General features: G+C 42.5%; 1 protein-coding gene across 3 annotated transcripts in view; it reads right to left on the bottom strand.

Annotated features, from left to right (window-relative positions):
- Positions 1 to 22,796, bottom strand: part of NAALADL2 (N-acetylated alpha-linked acidic dipeptidase like 2) — a 418,513-nt gene that overhangs the window by 229,180 nt on the left and 166,537 nt on the right. For all 3 annotated transcript variants that reach the window (XR_012788046.1, XM_075570757.1, XM_075570756.1), the window contains exons 3-4: positions 10,658 to 10,928; positions 8,186 to 8,305 (exon numbers count right to left, since the gene is read on the bottom strand). Coding sequence is in view for 2 of the 3 variants with exons in the window: in XM_075570757.1 (XP_075426872.1) it covers positions 8,186 to 8,305; positions 10,658 to 10,928 (391 nt within the window). In the remaining variant the exon portion in view is untranslated. The remainder of the gene's footprint in view (positions 1 to 8,185; positions 8,306 to 10,657; positions 10,929 to 22,796) is intronic.

Consider the following 22,796-nt stretch of genomic DNA (forward strand, 5'->3'; position numbering starts at 1 on the left):
TCCTACCATTGCTAGGAAATTCACAACCATTACTAAGAAATTCACAATGTCCAATTCCAATTAAGAAAAAAATTGAACCACAATTCCCTAGAAACAAAAGCTGATTGGAGTCAATAACCTTTACTTAATTTATTTCAGAAACAAAATAATGGAATTGCTTACCGTGCAAGTCAAAATTGCTTACAACATATGATTGGAATATAAGACATTCAAACTAAATGCGAAGTCTTCCCTTTTTGTAAAATGCTGATGTGATTGTATAGCTACTGTATGCTCCATGGGGAAGTAATATTAATACACAATACCCCGCCAGATTTATTAGGGAAAATATAATCCCATCGCTTTCAATTGCAGATTTATTGGAGGTTGGGAATGATACCTTTGAATGAACTAACATCAGAGTCCTACATAGAGGAAACTAAAGTATTTGGAGATTTTTAAATCCTCACAGTTGCTGAAATGCTACATTATGGTTACACAACGTTACGGGAATCTCCATTCCATAGCTTATGTAAATATTACACCTGAGGAAGGGAGATTCACAAAATGTTGTGCATTTGCAACCTGCAAATAAACAGTTTGTTATGCTAAAGTGTTTTGTGTAAGACTTTATTATAATATTGCGGTGACAGAAGATATCCAGCTCCAACTACAGTATAACCAGGTGGCAGAAGTGGGATCCCGGCCACTCTTCAACTGCCTGCACCTTACAAAGAACAACTACACCCATTGTAATTATCTAAACGGAGTGCGGTAAAATCGAAAACCTTTATCCTGACTGTGAAATACTGCATGATCAGAAATGTATCATGCATGTATGTATCTGAAATGTGTGTATTTAATGCTGATTAGGGAGGCTTCAGCTTCAATTGTAACTGCTGAACAAAGAAGACGCAGTAGCCTGGTATCTATGAAAATGGAGTAGATTTTTTGCATTAATTGCTTTTAATTAACGTGCTTTGAGAAGAAAAAAACATCACGTTGAAAGCACTGGGATTTCTGTTGGATATATCTAGTATTTCTCACCATTGTTCCACTTGTTTAACACTAGGGAAACCCGGGTGCATATAATGTACACGTCACAAGTTCTTCTTCTAACCTTTTTTAATTATATAGGTAAGATCTATTCTGCCAGTTTTACTAAAATTGATTTTCCTTGTGCTATCACTAATGTAAAATGTAACAGGGCAAGCAAAATGGCGTGTGGGGCGCTAAACCTTGCGGCCTATTCACCTGAATTATACTTGGCACTGCTTAGTAAATATACCTCTAAATATTGGTCAATAGTGAGCTATTTACACTGAAAATACTATACTGAAGTAAAACATGAGTACTCTACATTTATAAATGTCTAAATTTAAAAAAAATAAAATATCCTCTTGGTTATGAACAGTGTGTTTCACATCTCTCTGGTTTTTATATATACAAAATATTTTTACCAGGCTAGATACACTCATATGTATATTTCATGTTCAAATACTGTACATCCTAGGTTACAAAACATAGACTAATGATGCAGTGGGTTCTCTGGAGTCCTTACAAGGTATTCAGTTTTGTGCAGAGAAAGAACAATTAGATTGATTGCAAACAAAAGACTTTACAGCAAGACAACAATTCATTTTCTCAGAGGAAGCCAATTAGTGCATAGACAAGATGTGACTGTTTCTTATTAGAAGTCACAAAATATTATGGAGGTTTCCAAGAAACCTTGAAACCAAGACTATTCTGTATTTAAAAATGCAGTCCTGCTAAGGCAAAATGGGGGGGGGGGGATCCCAAAAATCAAAGCGTTTAACAGGAGACAGATTTAATTTAATGTCCTTCAAGTTCTCATTAATATCAGAAAATAATAATTTAATCATTTAAAAAAAAAACATTACTGAAATACTACATGATCAGAAATGTGTGTATTTAATGCTGATTAGGGAGGCTGCAGCTTCAATTGTAACTGCTGTACAAAGAAGACGCAGTAGCCTGGTATCTATGGAAATTGTTAGATACAGTAGATCGTGCCAAAGGGTATAGCGGAGTGCGGACAATATAACCAGAAAAGTACCCTGAAGATCATTGAGGATAGAATGTTCTACAAATAAGGACAAGAGATTGATGGAATTATTTAAAGAGCACCACAGCTGCTTTACAATATGTTATATGTGGAGATCAGTGAAAAAAAAAATTGAAACAATTCAGACAGATTTCTTCCCGTGGCATCACTGGGTAACTAAGTTATTGTTGTACGTTTGAATTGAAATTAAGATTTGTGGATTTAATTTTACTTTTATGTAATGCTGTCAGTAAAGCACAGTCTGTAGGAGATATGAAATATCCCACCCTGCAGAGAATCACATTTTTTCTGTTTTAGATACAAAGAGATACATTGTTTTTCAAAAGACACAGAGCTAGCCTTTTATAGAAATCACAACCTACATTGTCTATACATTTTTCCCCCGATACATCTTACCTATCCACTTTAAGAGGAGAGAGAGAGGAGAGAAAGAGAGAGGAGAGAGTGGAGGGAGTGGAGAGGAGAAAGAGAGATAGGAGAGGAGAGAGAGAGGAGAGAGGACAGGAGAGAGAGAAAGAGAGGAAAGAAAGAGAGAGGTGAGAGAGATAGGACAGGAAAGGAGAGGAAAGAGAGAGGAGAGAAAGAGAAAGGAGAGAGAGAGGAGAGAGGAAAGAGAAGAGAGAGGACAGGAGAGAGAGGAGACAGAGGAGAGAGAGAAGAGAGCAGAGAGAGAGAGGTGAAAGAGGTGTGAGAGAGAGATAGATAGAGAGAGATAGAGAGAGACAGAGTGCTATATATATCCCCCCCACACACACACCTATTAACATATTTCACAGATATCTCACGGGTGTCCATGTTTTGTGCACAGGTGCTCTCTCTCTCTCTAGCAAAGCCCATATTTCAGGGCCTGAGTTAATCGAATATTGAGGTTGAACCGAACATGTGAAAAGTGGCCACCAGCAGAATTGCATAAATTCACATGATTTATTTTTAACAAAAACTTTGCATGCGAATATTTGCCGGCGAATCAAATATAAACAGAAAATCTGCTAAATATTGGCGGCCCGAATTTTTACCCTTTCGGCAATCTCTAGTTACTGAACTTCTGGCTTCCTGGAAAAGTGTTACATACTGAAGCGGCAGTATCCCACCTTATAGAAAACAGCTCATTAAAGCAGTGCAATTATTTATCATTAAAAAATGTGCAGAATGTCTAAACGTTTGTGTATCATTCTGCCATTGAGAAAGTGCTATTTTGGGGCATTATTTGTCTGTATGGTAAAATATTTTGCCGTCTCTTATTATCTCGGACTTCTCTGAGGATATACTCATCATTTGACCAGCATTACAATCCATGGCTATCCTGTTTGCAAACCTCTTACATGTTACATCATTTGATCAATTTTAAGGATTGATTATTTGCCAACATGCAATCTTTTAATTTCCTTCCTGATTCACTGTATAGCGAGACTCGCACACACCGTTTGGAAGCTGTGATTCTTTCTTAGCGTACAGTCGTTCATATTCATTCTGACCTTTTCACTGCCAATCTGTGATGCAAAATGCCAGCAATCTGCGTTATTTTTTGTCTCTGTAAACATTATGAAACGATTATCTGCTTTTTGTACAGTGTTGCTGATTATCTTCTAAATGGCAAGCTAAACTGTAAAAATGAACATGACTGTTTCCCTTCCCTCCTGCTACCTGTGCTCGGTGTTCTGCCAATATTATTGTTCATTTTCACACGGAAAATAAACAAACAAAATAACACAATTGTATCAGCGGCATTTATTAAAACATACAGTACAGCGACATTGAATTTTAATAGACACAATCATCAGATGTACAACTGGAATACAATAAGAGTAAGATCAGATGTGATATACCTTGTCTTTTGTCAACATATAGATGTAGCAAGATTTAGGCTGAGCTCATGGTGGCGGCATGGGCGCGCTCTACCGTGCGCGCCACCGCGATGTATGCACTAGGCTGCAGGATATTGGGGAGGCAATCGGGGGCGTGGAGGGGGATGTGGCGAACGCGTCACGGAGCTGGTTTGCCCTCATTGGCTGAACCCGCTCACGTGACGCTGACGTCACGCGACTGCAGCCCAAAATCTCAAATTGACTTGTCCCGGCAAAATGTAGCAGCGTTGACGCACGCAGCGCCGCGGGCACTTGAGAAACTGCAATAGCAAATCAGGTAAGAGTCCCCAAAGTGCGCACGCAGGCAACAGCGCCCCCACCATGAGCGCAGCCATATTGTCCCCAACACCGCAGATGAAAAAGCAAAATTTCCTAGAGGCTGATTTATAGCTTTACAAAAGTCCATTACCCCTGGGACAATGTCTGCCGCGATCAAGCTGCGGGGGGGGGGGTGGGGGGGGGAGGGAGAAGGGGGGTTCATGTTTCTGAATGGGACCCCGCAGCGTGAATACTGTACTCCATATTCAAGGTGTGTATAACAGGGACTTATCACTGTTTGAGAGAACCTGCCTCTAAATCCAGCAGCGAGCTGGTTAATTGCACACAGGCAATCAACCAGACTCCACCTGGCTGATCAGGACTCTGAGAAAAGCCTGATGTGAGAAACAGGAGAGATTTTTTCCTGTAATAAAAACCTGTTTGGTGTTTTTCCCTTTCCAGGCACGCAATCAAGCAGGGATTGCAAGTGGGTGAGTTTCAAGTTTTTTTTTGCGGAGGAACCATTGACAGAATGTGACTAGGAGGTTGGGGTCCAGAGATACCGGTTTCCCAATAAATGTGTCCGGGAATCATGACTGATTCTCGGATATGTATAGGCACATAGTCCCGGCAATACTTCCCCCCGAAACGGTAACCGCGACTCACCACTAGGGTGCACTGCTTCAGCTCAACTTGGAAAGGAGGATGATGCACAGGTATAAATGTGTATCCTTTCAGCTGAGGGAATCCCTTGGGTAAGAGGGGGTACCACAGCTAGTGCCAAGGTGACCCACAAACTGTTTATGGTTTGTGGGTGCCCAACCATCCATAAGGTTGGGGGGACTCAGAGTCCAAACTGAATCAAAGGGAAAGTGTGTGTGTAGAGAAGGCAGAAATAAAGAGACAATTTTTCCATTTCTGTTCCCTGTACCCTAGAGACTCCAAACTTTGGGAGTCTGTCTTATGTAGGGTTTTGGGGTGAAACGCAAGTCATTTTGATTGCAGGAGGTCTTGGGACAAAGTTACCGGAGACTCTATAATTCTCCCTGGCTTACTTGCACTATTTTCTGGTACCCAGGGTGAGTTGCATTGGGGCCATACAGTGTCTCCCAGACTCCTAGTTTTCAAACCCCAAGATTCTCACCTAAAGTCCCACATAGCTGATGGGGTTCCCTGAGACTCAGGGTTTATTAAAATGTATTTCAGCATGTTTTACATTCGGAACCAATGTTCCAACAGGCAGCCCAAACAAACCCATTGGCGCCAGTACTGTATGTCTGCTGGACATCAGAGTTCAAAGCAGCAAGAGGATGCCCAGAGGTGTGATTGGCATTTGGTTAGTGGGGAAAGGTGGTGTACTAGGTCTGGAGATCAATGGCACTCCTCTGGGATGCCACTTGTTCTGCCAGACCTAGGGGTGCTTACCCAGCGGGTGGCATTGGGATAGCTGAGGGGAGATGTGGCAGGCTCGCGCATGTCTCTTGGCTATTTCAAATTTCCAGCTGACCCGGCTTTTCTACCCGGCTTGGCTCCGATTGGCTGCTTGAGAACGTTTCCACGTGTTGATTGGCTGTCAGGTCTGCTTCTATTTTATGAATGAAGCAGGGAATACTATAAGAAGCCATGAGCCAATCATATTGGGTGTTCCTTGAGTCAAAGCTGAAAGACTGTGGGCAGCTTTCAAAGTTGCTTTGTTTGGAATAGCAAGGCAACCGGCTTCGATTTCAAGCCTGAAAAGCCAGCCCGCTAGAGACTAAGTCCAGCATTTTGCGCCCAAGTTCTCAGAATCGAACATAGCGGTCGCAGCTGGGATTTTATGCTGATTTGAGTTCCAGGAGATTTGGGCTGGCTCGCGGTCAAGAGGGACCAAGTTCTCAGAAGAGAAAGTAGCGGTGCGTATGGAATTTTATGCCGATTTGGGTTCCAGGAGATTCCGAGCTAAGTCCCGGTCAGAGTAAAACCCTCCCAAAAAGTTCCTTGCACCTAGGAATGTCTAGTTTTCAACCCCAGCCCCAAAGTAAGTGTGCCTTTTCATCTGTATTTTGTGTGTAAGTGAATTTACACCAAATAAATTACACACAGTGAAATTTAAATCTACCTTGTTTTGCTCAATCAATGATCCTGGTAATTCTTGTTTCACAAATGCATAACCTTACATTTATCTGTATTAAACCTCATCTGCCATTTACCTGCCCAAGTTTCCAGTCTATCCAAGTCCTTCTGGAGAGAAATGACACCCTTCTCTGAATTTTCTACCTTACACAATTTAGTGTCATCAGCAAAGATGGAGACTTTGCTCTCTATGCCAACCTCAATGTCATTAATAAATAAGTTATACCTCTATGGCATACAATGGGTAGTTAGGTAGCTAGTTAGGAGTATTAACCCTTTAGGTACTGTAGCAAATATGAAAGCATTCTTCTTTGCCTCTTTCCCCCCCCCCCCCCCCACCAAACCTTTCTCATTATTTTTAAATCATATTAGATGGACAAATTGCACAAACAGGCATATCGATAAATAAAGAGAGAGGAGTTTAAGCACAAGAGAAAATTACAATAGTTACCAAGTACTGTAATGTAGCGACCGGGACAAGGGTAGGCACAGTGTGCCTCATAAAGTATAGGAAGTATGGAGTACTAGATTTCCTAGAGGCTGATTTATAGCTTTACAAATGGATGATTTGTGGAATCCAATAGTTTTTTTTCTTTTTAAATAAAATATATTTAGCTGCACCTGTAACACGAGTGGCTGAATTGTTCTTTGTATTTAAAGAGATATAGGCACGCTATGCAGAGTTTGGCACAGTCACGTTTGGACGACTCTGATAGGTTAACTTTTTTTTTATATAGCACCAACACAGTTGTGAGACCACGTACCTTATCCCACCGTGGGCTTTCTTTCATATCGGAGATAGTCCTGTGTCTATGCCAAGCAATATGACATTCTTCCCTGTTCTAGCCTCCACCACCATAGCAACATTCCTTTCTGATCCATGAATAACGTTATAATTATAGGTTATGTGCAAAATCTATGTACAGCAAGTGGAAATACCGCTCACCTTAATTAGATTGTCGGATAGCAACATAAATCTATCATGTAGTATTTTTGTAATACTTCCCTATATTTTTGGTTCAGTGTGGGTTGCCAGAAGTTTTGCATCTGGTTCAGTATCCCGGATTTTCTTGCATTTCCCCCCAAAATCCACAAATGGATTTGGTCGGTTTTAATCCATATGGATTAATCAAAAACCGCCATTGGATAAAACCTGTTGACGGATTTGTAGAATCCAATCCGTGGATTCAGCGATCCGTTGGCGGAATCTTAACAATTGGGTTGCGGAATCCGCGGAGTGTATTGGTAATAACAATAAAAATTCTGCAAAACGCGAATCGCCCTTTTTCAGATTGACCCGCCGAAATCCGCGGACCAAAGGAACCGGCCGATTCAAATCCGGCCAAACAATTTGCCCGTCTCTAATCGCCACATTTTTAATTTTCTGTACATAGCACAAATGTCTCCACAGAGGGATGAAGCTATGTGTGGGGTAGTACACAGCTTTGACTGAGCCACTAATTGAGCCACATGTGCTGAAGCAGGGATATCCTGAAAACATAACCTGCTGGTAGCCCTTGAGGACTGGAGTTGCCCACCTCTGCTCTAAGAGAAAGAGTATAACGGGAGTAATGTCACTGCGACTGCAAGTGTACTCGGTTTAAATTCCAGTGACACTGGTAACGTAATCTCCATATGCTGAAAGCAGTAACAATTAGATTGTAAATTCTATGGAGCAGAGACTTGTGCCTACAAAATTCTACAGTATAGTATGTCCAGCACTGTCACAATGTAATGCTATTTAATAAAATCATATATATATATTACAGGCTAGAGCTGCCCCAGAACATTAGAACCGTTGTCTCGATGGCTAAAACGGCGAACTTAAAAATGTGGTTGTGAGCAGAAGACGTATCTGTCAAAATAAGATACAGGATTTACTAACCTTGTACAATAAAGGTAAAACTCCTAGTTTTAACAGAGCGAAGTTGTTTGTTACATTTTTTGTTTGTGTTACTCTTTTTAGATCTTCCACAGTCCCATATTGCACATCAATGATTTCACCCTAAAGAAAGAGAAAACAAAGTGATTTATTCAATAGTAATACAAGTATTAAACTGTATTGCGTCTCACCGATTATGACCGATTCTCAATAACCCATTTTATTGCAGGTTGTCAACTTCAATATTTCACTTAAAATGGGGTGAATTATATAACCTTCTTTATTTAAAATGATTTTTTTTTTACGAAACTTGAACAGGATTCTCTGTGGCCAACTAATGTTTTTCACAAATGTATTCAAAGTTGTAAAGGCTCTTCTCTGGGGTGGGAGAACTCGGAGTTCCTGTGCCTTGTAATCCTGGAAAATACATTTTAATTCCCAGTGCTATAAATACCTTACATTGTACGTTCTAGCAAAGATTCTACCATATTTGGGCCTGCGTACACTGAGAGCTCTAAATGAGGGATTTAGGAAGCTGCAGGGCTGTTTTGGTCAAGTTAAGGAGCTATGCTCCTCACAATGTTAGCTATTGGCCATTCAAATGGAATGCCCATAGTTTGTAAGTAGTAGTAGTACCCTTAAAGTATGGAATAAGTGAGAGGCAGAGGTGGGGAGGGAAATACATTGGGGGGAAGGGGGGGAAATAGAAGGGAGTGAGAGAGCGAGAGTGTGTAAAAGAGGGGTGGTCTTGGAAGGCCACCAACAAAGCAGGGGGGGGGCGGGGTGCTTGGTTGAAACTCTAATCCTGGGTAACGGGAAAGCTGTGAGCGTACATAGGGTAGTAGCAATACAGTATCATCTGCTTGGCCACACCATGGTGTAGCATACCTTATGACATCTTATCACCATCATATTTTGCCTTCTCTGTTAATAGAATTCTCCATGTTGTGGAAAGCAGCTGGTAAATCAGTTCTTGTAATTAAACTACAGTACAGTATACAACCAAAAAATTGTAATTCCTTAAATTCTTTAAAATGGTGTAGAGGTAGATACAGTGTGCCGTTGTCATTTGTTTTTGATAAAAACAAAGCTATTCTAAGTTCTGCGAACAGTTGACTGTGTTGGATTGCAGTATAATAGAACGAACAGTGCTGATTATTGACTTGATGATCAATAGTTATTCAAATTTAATTAAAAAACAAACACTACTTCCGTGCCCAATCTGTGCAAAATACCTTGCATTATTTCTGTAACGTATATCTGACAGGAGAACTCTCCCTAACATCTTATTTTGACCTACTGTCGTTGGGTAAGCTATGTTACCATTCCAATGTGCAATGCGAAACAAAGGAGTTTCAAGGCACACCATCCATCACAGTGGCACTGAGTAGTTTTTTTCAAGTAGATTTTAGATATCACAAATGCTGTTTAAACTGTTACTAGAAAACACAAATCGCATACCTTATATAAAATAGCCACATGATGAATGGACTTGACAGGACTTAGAGAAAGGGAGTAATGCCATTCTACAAATAGCCAAGTGTCATTCGTGTTTTAACAAGGTTATCTGGGCAGGCATGAAACAAGTTATAGGTTTGCAGGTTTCTGCTGACAACAGCCTTTTTCTTCATTAAAAATAAGATTCAAGTGCATTAACTATCTTTAAAAACAAACCTAAAATAAAAATAAATAAGTACTGTTGGTAGAGCAATTAAAATTACATTCAATGACTGTAAAAAAAAATACAAGTAAAAATATTTACTTAGCGTTCCTTATTTAGAAATAGCGGCTAAATTCAATTCAATTACATACACTGTAAATCACGGACTATACTGTAGCTGTAAAGCAAAGTTCTGCTGTGTGGAATATCTACTGTCACCTATACTGCACAGTATGTGCCCTTCGACTGTATTTTGCTGCTTGTTTCATTATATTTATTTTTTATATTTACATTTGCTATATTCAAAACTAAATGAGTTTTTTCTACCTAAAAGATATTGTATGTCTTTATTTGTGTAGCGCCATTAATGTACATAGCGCTTCACAGTAGTAATACACGTGGTAATCATATAAATAACAAATAATAAATAAATATAAATAACAGATCATGGGAATAAATGCTAGGTAAGATATCATCAATGAGGAACAAAAACATTATTTGGCATCATTGTATTACATTTGCTTATACTGTATGTTAACATTCAACTTTCAAGGTTATGGCATATGGGAGACGGTTTCTTTACCTCAGTGGCACAGCACATGCTTAAATATTCATTTTTCCAGGTTCAATACTGGACAGTCATATACTGTATACCTTGCCATTCACTGCCATCTAAATGCTTCACAGTGGTTATTTTCTTATTTCACGGCTATTTTAAGCGTCGTGTTGGCACACATAACTAAGTCAACATGATGGGATCCGCCATTTTATAATTGTGTTTTACTAAAAATGACAGAGATAAATCGCCCCGTTACCTGGAGAGTTCCCTTGGCAGAGTAGGCTGCATATGAGTACAGAATCTCCTGATTCGAGTGCTTTCCGGTCTCTTCATCACACTTCTGTCCGCTTGGATAATAACACTGGCCATTCTTCAGAGTGATTGTATTTGGCGAAGAGCCTGGTAGGTCAAGTAAGACTGAATAATTTACTAACTGAACATCTTTTAATCCTATTGAAGTCCATAGAAGTGCAATTTTGTTCACAAGGTCTGAGTCTGTTTCATTGACAGGAATCTGTGTGAAATATCTGAAAGGAAAAACAGAATGTTATGTTGCATGGCAAATATAATACATTTGGATTTTCAATACAGTTTGTTTCAATACAGTTTATTTTGGATTACTCCTTGCTGGTTGCTGTCTCTTTTCTGGTATTTGGGCTCGTTCATATGCTGTGTGGATTCCTATGGGACTAGAAACTGCCTTTTGCCCTACATTAGAGTGCTGACTGCTTTTTTGTGTTATATATATATATATATATATATATAACACATTTTAAGTTATGGTGGGTGAAAAAGGTTACAAAAAAACTCCACCGTTAGCATATAGCCAATAAAGAATATCACTTGTGAGCACATTCACATTAGACAGGTTTGCACCCCTGCCTTTCAACCATTATCATCTAGCATACATTGCTCCCACTGCAGCAAGGTACAGGGCCGTCTTAACAGCATTATAGGCCCCTGGGCAAAGCAGTGCACTGGGCCCTGCCTACACAACCACTCACAGGAGATTTGAATGTTGAGGCGGGTGATCGGAATATTAGTGTTAAATTCTGGTCTGCGCATAATTAGCATGGGGCCCCTATGCTCGTGAGGCCCCCGGGCAACTGCCCAGAATGCCCATGCGTTAAGACGGCACTGGCAAGGGATTCTGGGAAATGACATGCAACTGAGCACATGATGTGTCCCCTTTTGCCTGGAATATCCATTCACATGGAGCCCATTTAAGCTGATGCATCGCCGTTCACACAGCTTTAAGCATAGCATGGGACAAGCAAAGCAAGTTCAAACCACTCACAGACATGTTTCAACCTTGATGGCTATCATCAGTGTGAGGTTGGTTTATACTTGCTTTGAAATGTTTCTAGGTTGGGTAGGTTTACCATATCACATTTTAAGTTATGGTGGGTCACGGACAGCCATTATAGACGTAATGATGGGGACTCCTCCCACAGGGACCACGTGGTGCGGGGTACGCGATATTCTAAGGCCCAGTCATGGACCTGATGCTGAGAAACCATGGTGTTAACTTTGATTTACAATTTAGCGGTAAAGTAGGGAACTCCGGGTCTGAGATCTCAGCAGCGCCTCCAAATGTAGCCCTCTTTCCCCCTAGTGTAAGGAGTCTACGGGTGCTGACTTTACCTGTTGGCTCGCAATGGTCCCAAACCTCCACTGCTGGGAGCCTGGGGTGATACAGTAATATAACTTGGAACCGCACCTCCACCTGGGAGGGATCCCAATGTAGTGGGAGTAGCCCCTCACAGGAACCCAACACTGATATACACACACAGTATATAATAAGAATAACCTTTTACTGCAGAACATATAGTAAACAGTGATAACCGGATAATAACTCTACTGGTTACAGCTACCCCTTCGCCTCGCAGGGCCTTATCCCACCACTGTGTACCCCACACCGTGTCCACCGTACCTGAGGGGCCCTCGGGCACCCAACCACCCGGGTGTCCACAAGGATAACAGTCGCACCCTTTTATGTGGTCAGCGCTGCCACTATGGTGTGTATACTGTTGGCGCACTTTAGATATAGGTACCTGCCGGGTGCTCCAGCACCCGGACGCGCCGAATAAACAACAGGGGGTTCCGCCGATCCAGAGATGTCCACCGCAACGAGTCCGTCTCCGCATGGGGTGGTATCCCATAGAATGATCCCACACACAGATAGTCTCTCTCTCTCTTGCTCTTGTGATTTTGTCAAAAGGGATATGTGTGTAAGAGACACACGAAAAGATCCCTACTAAGGCGCACCGCAGACCTGAGTGGTATTAAATCCTGGTCTATGAATGCGCTACACATACAACATATAAACTTTATTGTTGATTGAAATAAATCTTAAAAACCTAAAGCTACTGATATGTCTTGCCTCTCAGTAAATCGACAAGTATGCCTTCCAGTATGCCACTAATTACTGATCCTCCTCTTGAAAGATCCCTTAGGATGATCTACGTGATGACGTAGTGTCGTAATTGGCATACCCTGACGCGTTTCGTCACACTATGCGACTTTATCAAAGGGATTACTACGAACATGAAGGACTGGATATTTATATCTAAGCGTCTGGGGTGATTGGTGGTGACCCCTCACAGGCTACTCATTGCTTGATGGGGCTAGGGGAGTGGCCTATGAGGGGTCACCACCAATCACCCCAGACGCTTAGATATAAATATCCAGTCCTTCATGTTCGTAGTAATCCCTTTGACAAAGTCGCATAGTGTGACGAAACGCGTCGGGGTATGCCAATTATGACACTCCGTCATCACGCAAGTGCACGCTTTACGGCCGGAGCGTGCAGGGAGCTGTATTGAGGCTGTTTTACTCGCAAGCTTTACTGCAAGCTGACACGCGGAATACCATCTGCGGAACCACACAGAGGATGAACTTTTATTGGTGATCCAGCAGGATCCCTCCTTGGACTGTTGATGCTATCCGGGACGCTGCTTACCTCGTTGGTGGTGATACAATCACATTTTGCCTGTTTAATTACTACTTTTGTGAGTGTTTTTAATCCCTATCCCTATTTTTATTAAATGTACAAAATTACGCTATGGGGCGTGCGCTCTCTGTTCTCTTTTCATATATATATATATATATATATATATATATATATATATATATATATATATATATGTGTGTGTGTGTGTGTGTGTGTCTGTGTGTGTGTATACACACTGTATATTTGGAGTATTTGCATTGAAAATCTGTTCTATTCCAACCATATTGGGTTTAATTTACTTAATGTCTGTAAAATAAATCTTCAAGCAGACTACATGACATGGACAAGTTAATTCAATCAGTTGTACTTTACAAGTCTTTCATTTTAACTGAATTCGGCTTTTAATGGAATGTCATATACTCGGACAGCACAAAAACATACAAAGTCTTTTGATTAACACAGTTTCTACTCGAAGATCAACATTTCCCCACAGGTAATAGAAAGTGGAAACATGAATAGGATAAGTAATTGGAGAAAGAGTGAAAGACATAGCATAGAATTCAGACAGGAGAAGGTTCAAAAGTACCAGTACAAGTGTATTTTTCAATACCATTTACTTCCAAACAAAGACATGTTAGCAGACTCCACAGGCAAATCATATCTTTAAATCCTCTGAAAGGATTATATTTTGTTGCAATACCACGATTGAAGAAGACTTTAGACCAGGGAAGCTCAACTTCAGGCCCCACCCCCAACAGGTCAGGTTTTAAGGATATCCCAGCTTCAACACAGGTGGCTCAATCAGTGGCTCAGTCAAAGACTGAGCCACCTGTGCTGAAGCAGAGACTGATTGAGCCAGCTGTGCTGAAGCAGGGGCTGATTGAGCTACCTGTCCTGAAGCAGGGATATCCTTAAAACCTGACTTGTTTGGGGGGGGGGGAGGGGGGTCTTCAGAACTGAGTTGAGCACCCCTGCTGTAGAGTTGGGTGTAGCCAATAGTATCACTTCATTAATACTGACTTATTGCAGATGGCTATAACTGTTCTGATACTGTTACCACCCCCCCCCCCCCCCCAAGGGAAACTTCAAATGTATGTTTTAAGAATACATTTTATTTTAAATATTAAATTGGCCTCTTAATGCAGTTGTGTCAGTGTTATCACTCTTTCTTTTTAATTTAATTTGTATTTACTTAACTACGTATTATACAATGTACTGTGTCAATGAATCTAACAATTTCTGTGATTACAGGAAGTCATTTTTAACTAATTTGTCAAAATCTGGAATATACTGTATGAAAATAACAAGGTTTTTTTTAATGCATGATTTAATCAATCATAAAATGTGTAGCATAGCTGAAATGACAAAACTGCATAATTAACTCTACCCATTTATATTAATTAATTAAATGCTTTCCCCCCCCCCCGCCCCGTTCTCTACTATTTGTGTGAAAATCTGTTCCAACTGAATTTCTCCATTAACCTGGGAATTTCTGTTTGACAAATATAAAAAAAATATATATTGTAAAACACAAAATAACTCTTTGGCTGGCCAAGTTCCGTCCATAAAGTACAACTACGCTTCAGTACGGTACATAAGTTAGATTAATAGATTTTGTGTTAACATCTGTGATATGATGTATAAACAGAGAGAGATTGATTGTGAAAGTGCTTTCATGTTCTGTAAGGAAACAGATGACAAGCACAGGGTTTCAGAAGCCAGCACCTACAGTACAGCACCGGTGAGATGCAGGAAGTGTGAATTAGATTAGTGCCATAATTCTAGATTAGCCAATGAATTAGGCCAGGTCCCTGCTGGCTACTACAGCGTCCGCCACACAAGAGCCCTCCCCTCAATGGGACCGGGCCCGCCGCGAGCCGAGTTTTTCAGGAACACCTGAAAATGAAGATGGCCACTGGCGGTGGAGCGCTAGGCCACACCCCCCGGGGGTTCAGCCAATGAGGGCGAACCTGTCGGGTGACGTCATGGTCACGTCCCCCGTCACGCCCCCCCTGTCTTTCCTCCTGCAGCTCCCTGCAGACCGGGGAATTCAGCTGCACGCGCCGCCAGCCTCGCGGGTGCGCGTGCGGTAGATACACTGGGGCCGCAGCCTTAGAGAAGGCCTGTAGAGACAGAATAAAAGATCAGCGGCGAATCAACTCTGCTGCCGATAGTTGGACAGATATTCCAGCGATACGTTTCCATGATTGGGTAAATCGCTTTCTAAAGGAGACCGGCGCAGTAGAAGATCAAGCTATTGAAGACGGGCGAGGAGACCAAATGTTACTAAGGAAGGTCTGCGAAATTACGGAAACATTTTTAGAAAGTATCACTTGATTTCCTCTAACATAGGGGATCTCAACTCCAGTCCTCAAGACCCCCAAACCGGTCAGGATTTTAGGATATCTCTGCTTCAGCACAGGTGGCTCAATCAGTGTCTCAGTCTGAGCCATTGATTGAGCCATCTGTGCTGAAGCAGGGTTATCCTTTAAACCTTACCTGTTGGGGGATCTTGAGGACTGGAGTTGAGATCCCCTGCCCTAACAGTCACAAAGAGAGAGAACAATTATTGTATCTGCATTGGCAGTGTTGTCTTATAATGTGTACACATGTTGTAAACCGGGGCAAACCCAGTGATTTTACTTTAAGACTGGGATCATGACTTCACTTTTTTGCAAGTAAACTTGTGACTCAATACGTTTGCACTCTCTATTACGACAGCATTAGACTTATGTCCCTGCTCTGGAACAGATGCAACATTCTGCAGTTAAGCCAACTACTAAAATGCATAGCATGGCTTAAATGTCAGATGGTTTCCAGTAAGCATATGTCTATTAAGGTGATGAAGTAACAATGCAGGGATAAGTGCAAGTTGTTACAATGTCATAATATGAAGACTGGAGCAAGAGGAACAAGGCAGATCGAAGACATATGTAGTGGTGTTCCCCCCCCCCCCCCCCGGCCCCTTGTACCTCCGATGCGGGGGGTGATCGCGGGTGCTGCCAGGGACCAGCGGTAGACCCGCCGGTCCTTCAGAAAGGTGGGGGCCGAGCAGGAAGCGCTCCGGTGCTCTGGAGGTTCCACGGCGGCCGGGTAGTGAAGGGCGCCGCCATCTTTGTTGACTTGCGCATGCGCAGTGCAGTGGCGGAGGCTCTCAGTTAGCTTGCGCATGCGCAGGTGAGGTGAGCGCGAGGTGGCCAATGGGAGAATAGCTCCCAAGAAAACTACAGCCCCCAGTGTGCACAGGGGCTAGGTCAAGTGGTGCCAGGGAGCCAATAGGGTTGCCCGAATCCCCTGCTGAGAGAATTGATACTTTTCGCGTGCTGAGCCCACGCTAGGAGTCAGGACCAGGAAGAGCTAGGGGTAGGAGGTGAGTGCAGGGGTCTGTGACCCACTGCATTAGGCCAGCAGCCCCCTAGGCCCCAGCTAGGTCCTGAGCCATATTACCAGCTTGTTGTGCTATAGGGACAGGCCCTAGATAGGGACTCTGCCCCATTATCTGTTTGGTAGTCAAGGACACAGTGCTACGCAGCGCAGCCCGGCAAAGTGGGTTCTGGGCTCAGAACATCACCAAAGACACAGAGACTTACGGTGATATTACCCACACCAGAATTCGCCCCACGCGGTGGCGGATGACGACGTCGGACCGGACAGAATCCGTGTTGCAGTCTGCGGAACCCGGGGCCGGAGCCCCGGGCAGGTATCATTCAACAAGTGCACCAACACTGTACAGCAACGCAAGAAGCACGCCTAAAAGGCTGGGGTATCACTTGGGGACACTTAAGTGGTAGAGTGGCCAAGGGCCCTGTATAGTTCATTTGGACACAGTGTGGCTGTACACAGTGGTTGGGAAGGATATTTTCAATGAGAGCAAGTATTGTTGTGATTCATATAGAGTATAAGTATCTATTTGCATGTGTTCAGTAAAGACCATTCTGTTTATACCAGTGAGTATTATTGTGTTGTGTCCTGATAGGGACTCCTCCCGCTCCGTCGGAATCCCTCCCAGGTGGAGGCATTGCACCACGGGATATTGCAATATATATATGTACTCCAGGCTCTCCATGCAAAGGCTTAGGCTCCTGAGGGCCACACAGGTAAATAAGCACCAGTAACGTCTGTATTCACAGGGAATACCCGTTACATTTGGAGGCGTGGCTGAGATCAGACCTGGGGTGCCCTATTCCATATCAAATTGTCCGATCTAATTTCCATCATGTCCGTGCCATCAAAGCAGGAGGTCAATGACTCGGCCTTAGCGCGCCGCATGTCCCCGAGGCGCGTGTTTGCAGTGGCGGGAGTATCCAATGACACAGACTTATACGCAGTGCGCAGACAAGTAAGAAATTGTCCGGGACTGGCCATCATCCGGGTGGTAGACTTTAAACTTGATGCTGATGGCCGGGTGACTACCTACCTCCTGGCCACCGAACGTGACATATGCTCAGAGACTGTTCCCCATGTATTAAACCTACCGGAGCCCTCCGCAGAGGACTGCCTCATGATATATCCCGATGCCCGGGTTCCCGACGAACCGTCCACCAGTATTTGGCCATCCCCTGCCCACCGGGTGACCAGTACTCCTTACAGGGCAGGCCTCCCCAAGGTCTCCTTCAACCCGAACGCTTTAGGAGGAGCCACCAGTTGGGCTGGGAGCCCACCCCCATCGCCTGCTCCTGAAAGACGGTCAAAAAGTCTCCCACCCATGTCTAGCGTCGGGCCTGGAGCTAGTAGTCAGCCCCTAAGTGGAGGCCCTTCCTTTAATATGACTATACCCCAGCTAGTGAAAGCTATAACCATCTCGTCTCAAACACAGAACTACCAGAAACTAAAAGTCTTTTCCGGAATTCTACCGACGCCTTCAGGAGAAGAAGGGATCGACACATGGCGGGAACATATCCTCCAAGTAATAGCGGAGTGGTCGTGCTCCGAAGTCAGCAAGAGACAGAGATTGGTTGAGTGTCTCTGAGCCCCAGCCTCCCAACTGGTACGGACGCATCGTAAAGTGGAAGGAGAAGTTACGGCACAGGAGCTGGTGGAAATGCTCACCCAGTCCTATACGGGAGAAGACGACGAGGATGAGCTGATGGCACAGTTCAAGGCTCTTTGCCAAAAAGATAGAGAGGATTTGTCTGCCTTCATCCACAAAATACAGCTGTCTTTGGGGAACCTTCTGTCCAAAAACATTGTTTCAGTCGCTGAAGTGTACCGGTACCGACTCAAACAGCTACTAAAGGGTTCGTTGCCTAGCCACCCCATAGCTATAGTGATGCGGGCCATCCCGATCACTGCTGTACCACCTAGCTACATGGAATTACCGCGGCACATCAGAAGACATGAGGTGCAGTTACATTTTCATGACGCCAAAAAGACCAAGGAACCCCTCAAGGGTGACGCCCCCGTCACTTCAATCCCAAAGGGTAAGAAATCTTCCAACAGGGAGAAAGACCGCCACCCACGTACAAAGGACGATTCGATGTTGTATGCTATGGCTAAGGACAGAAGGGCCATTTCTCCAGGGAATGCCCCGAGAAAGACGACACAGAAAAAAAACCCAAGTAAGGGAGGCTTTGCTAGGTCAATGATCTGACGCTTACAGATTGCCGAAGTACAGACATCTAAGACCTCCCCGGAGTCTTCTGAGTCCTCCGAAATCCCTCTTGAACCAAGCCCCAACAATGGAGTCTCACCATCGGATGCTTACAGTCAGGTAGGCCCATATGCTATAGTGCGTGTCGTACTAGAAGGGATCTATGCTTCTGCCTTATTGGACACCGGGTCCCAGGTGACCATAATATACCGACAATTCTACGAGCAACACCTCAAACACTGCCCCTTGCGGTCGGCGGAACATATGAAGGTGAGGGGGTTAAGTAACGAGGACTACCCCATCAATGGGATTGTAAGGGTTCAACTGGAGATACTCCAACTGAACACCGGCAAGAAACACCCTATGCATGTGGAAGCAATGGTATGTCCTGAGCCTCAAGAACAGTACCAGTACCCGGTCATCTTGGGACCGAATACTGATATAGTGCGAGCTGTAATCAGAGCATACTTGAAAGAGACCAACAAATTACCCATGGCCAATCCACTCCTTGACTCTGTACTACGGGAGGAGTGCAACCGGGTATATGCCGTAGAGCGTCACGGGGATCTCTATAATCGTCAACACGGACTGGGCGTCACCATATTACTACTATACAGTGAGTACATGTATCAATTTCATAATCGACATCCAATGGACTTGCATAAGATTCTAGTTATCTAATAGTTGTATGTCAAGAAGGTAACATCCTATTTTTACAATAAAACAAAAAAAGTAGGATTTTTTTTTACATAAAATAACAGAAATATGCTAACACGACTCAGAGGGTTAATAAAAAAAAAATGAAATGTTTGCAATATAAATCATCTGCATCTATAAAAGTGAAAGCAGAATTATAATTCAAAATACTACTCTACTGACACTCAACAGGCTTAATTAACTGGTATATAGCAAAATTGATTGTCAGTTGATATTTTCCTCCGTCATGGGGAATGCCCACCAGAAGCACATTCAAAAGTGTTCCGTATTTATCTTCTTTAATTCCACCACATAATATTATGGATAAAATAGAAACTTCAGGATCCACACATCACCATCTTTAACACAATGACACTAGAACATAATTCATATGAAATGAACATGCATTAAAATCTTATTTTCTGTAAGCAATTGACCTGTTTGCAACTAAATTTGAATATTGAGCGGCAATATGCTGAAAGCCCGTCTGTCAACATGGAAACCGACGGTTTATAGAAAAACATTGATTTCTTAATGTAACTAGGAAGAAAAATATTGTCAACACTACTAGTTTTCATCAACCTCCAAGGAAACATAAGACAGGATTCACTAACCTTCCATATGGATTATCACACAACGATTCCGCGTTAACTGCTATTGACTTGAATGGCAGGTAACAAAGAATCGTGGTGCAATAATACTCCATACGGGAGGATGGTTGACGCCAGCAATAGTCTTGCGAAGTCCACCATTATTACACACACACACACACACACACACACACACACACACACACACACACACACACACACACACACACACACACACACACACACACACACACACACACACACACACACACACACACACTCTTACAGCACTAACATTCAGGGACTATTTAACACCTCAAGTCATAAAATTGGATACTACACAGGGGAGTGGGGCTGTTAGGTTTCAGTCACAGATAACATTCCTACAGTATATGCACTGTTTTTAAGTTTAACCTAGCTGCTTTATTCAATGTACCATCGCCGGAAGAAGAGATCAGTGTATTTCAAAAGCTTGCACAAATAAAAGCATTTCGTTAGCCACAGAACAGTATCGTCTATTCAATTTTTGAGATATATATATATACATATATATCAGACACGCATGCCCCATAGTGTATTACCATTTAATACATGTTGATAAAAACCTTAAAAATGCACATTCACAAGCAAAGGTGTTAAAATCACATAGTAGAAAAGCCTGATAACAGGCAGGAATCTCTGCTCTGCTGTGGCTGCGGGAACACACTGGGACCAGGATGAATCACCTCCCTGCTGCAGCCTCCAGTCTGGAATGCCTCTGTAGGGCTCAGTTGTAATGTTAAATGTCCCAGGGGAACAGGGAAGGGCTCCAGTGGCGCCGTGAAAAAGAGCGCATTCGGCGTTCAGCAGCTGATTTGTGCGCCGACACACAGCTGAGCAGGAGATTCCCAGGTTGTTTGCGATCGGGGGGTGGGGGGTTGGGGCTAGATGCAGAGCATCAAATGATGTCACTACCGGAACCAGCAATCAGAACAGCTCTATGCATTTCGTCGCTGGCAAGCAACTTCCTCAGGAGAATGCTATAATATAAGTGTACAGTATAGTTATGAGGAAGCGCCAATTTATAACACATTTGACTGCTATATTGGGAAACAACAACAATTCTCAAGGGTGACAAACACCTATAACAGAAATGAAATATTCCCCCTAGAAAGAATTAAAGACTAGTTAAAAAGCTACGTCAATGTAAAATTTGCATTTTAAAAGTTAAGTTGGAGAGACTGACCATTTAAAATATTTAAAAGCGACATTCAGCCCTTTCTAGAAATAGTATTTAACTCTACTATAATCTTACATAGACTGTTTTGCGCAGCTCTAACCTTGAAATAAAGACAGATACTCAGAGAATATGCAAATAAAACTCCAACTGCATGACAACTGCCTAATCTGCATGTGTTACCCGGAAATTTAAGACATTTCAGAAAGCACTGCACAGGGTTTGATGACAGAAAACAAACAAGATGCTTGGAACACAACCTACATTCTCTACCCTTTGACATGTCTAGCTACAGTTCAAGTTGTCTCCTGCTAGATGAAGCATGAATCCTAGGAGACACAGCTACAATAGTTTAGTTCCTTGAGATAGGAAGCATTCCGCACTCAATGTCATTCAAAAAAGCCGGAGAGAAAACTCAGCGGTCCATTCGTGCCGGCTACTGTCTAGAAGAAAAATACATTGAGAAGCTTCATTGGGTATACACATTTACTTGTTTTTTTTTTGTAAGGGTTTACATCTATTAAGGATCACTTCTTTTCTATTGGGCTACAGGATTGGAGCATCAATTGTTCTCTGCAGTTTAAGAAAATAAACCGAGATATCCCTATATATTTTTAGACAGACATTGACCATCATTTGTTCATTTTACATTTTTTTTGTATGTTGTTTCACACTAACACAAAGTTTGTATTACAAAATGTCTCTGTACAAAGGGGGAAAAGTAATGGACCAGACACTGAATTTGATACATCCCATTACAAAAAAATGTGTCGGGAAAACTCTCTGTTGACGCTTCCTAAATCCACTACCCTTATCACAATCTGCATAGCTCCACTTCGTAAATATGGGCCATTTAGTTATTCTAAATACACAGTTGAAAATAACACCCTACCTTGACTGGCAAAATGTAACGGAAGGATTTACTGTACATATAAAAATGTAAATATCATATTGTGCTTGATTTATTTATATTGCAGCAGTTTTCCTATTCTTGCTACTCCTTAACATCCTGACAGGATCATTTGGTAGAATAACAGGCTAATTGACCTGCTAACCATCATGCATCAAGAATCAAAGGTCACAACTTGCAAAAGAACCTATTACAGAGAAATAGCTGCAGGGTTTGTTTTCGAAGTGAGAGTTCTGTCATCACCCAGAGCAGTAATTTCCAACCTTTTTTCGGTTAAGGAACCCTAAGTGAAATTTTGAGGAACCCCCAACCATCTCTAATAACAACTCTGAGATCAGATGCATTGTAAAGAACCCAATTCTCTCTAATAGCATGTCTGAGATCAGATGCATTGTAAAGAACCCCAACCCACTCTAAAAGCGCGTCTGAGATCAGATGCA

This window comes from Ascaphus truei, chromosome 14 (assembly GCF_040206685.1).
Source record: "Ascaphus truei isolate aAscTru1 chromosome 14, aAscTru1.hap1, whole genome shotgun sequence".
NCBI lineage: Eukaryota > Metazoa > Chordata > Amphibia > Anura > Ascaphidae > Ascaphus > Ascaphus truei.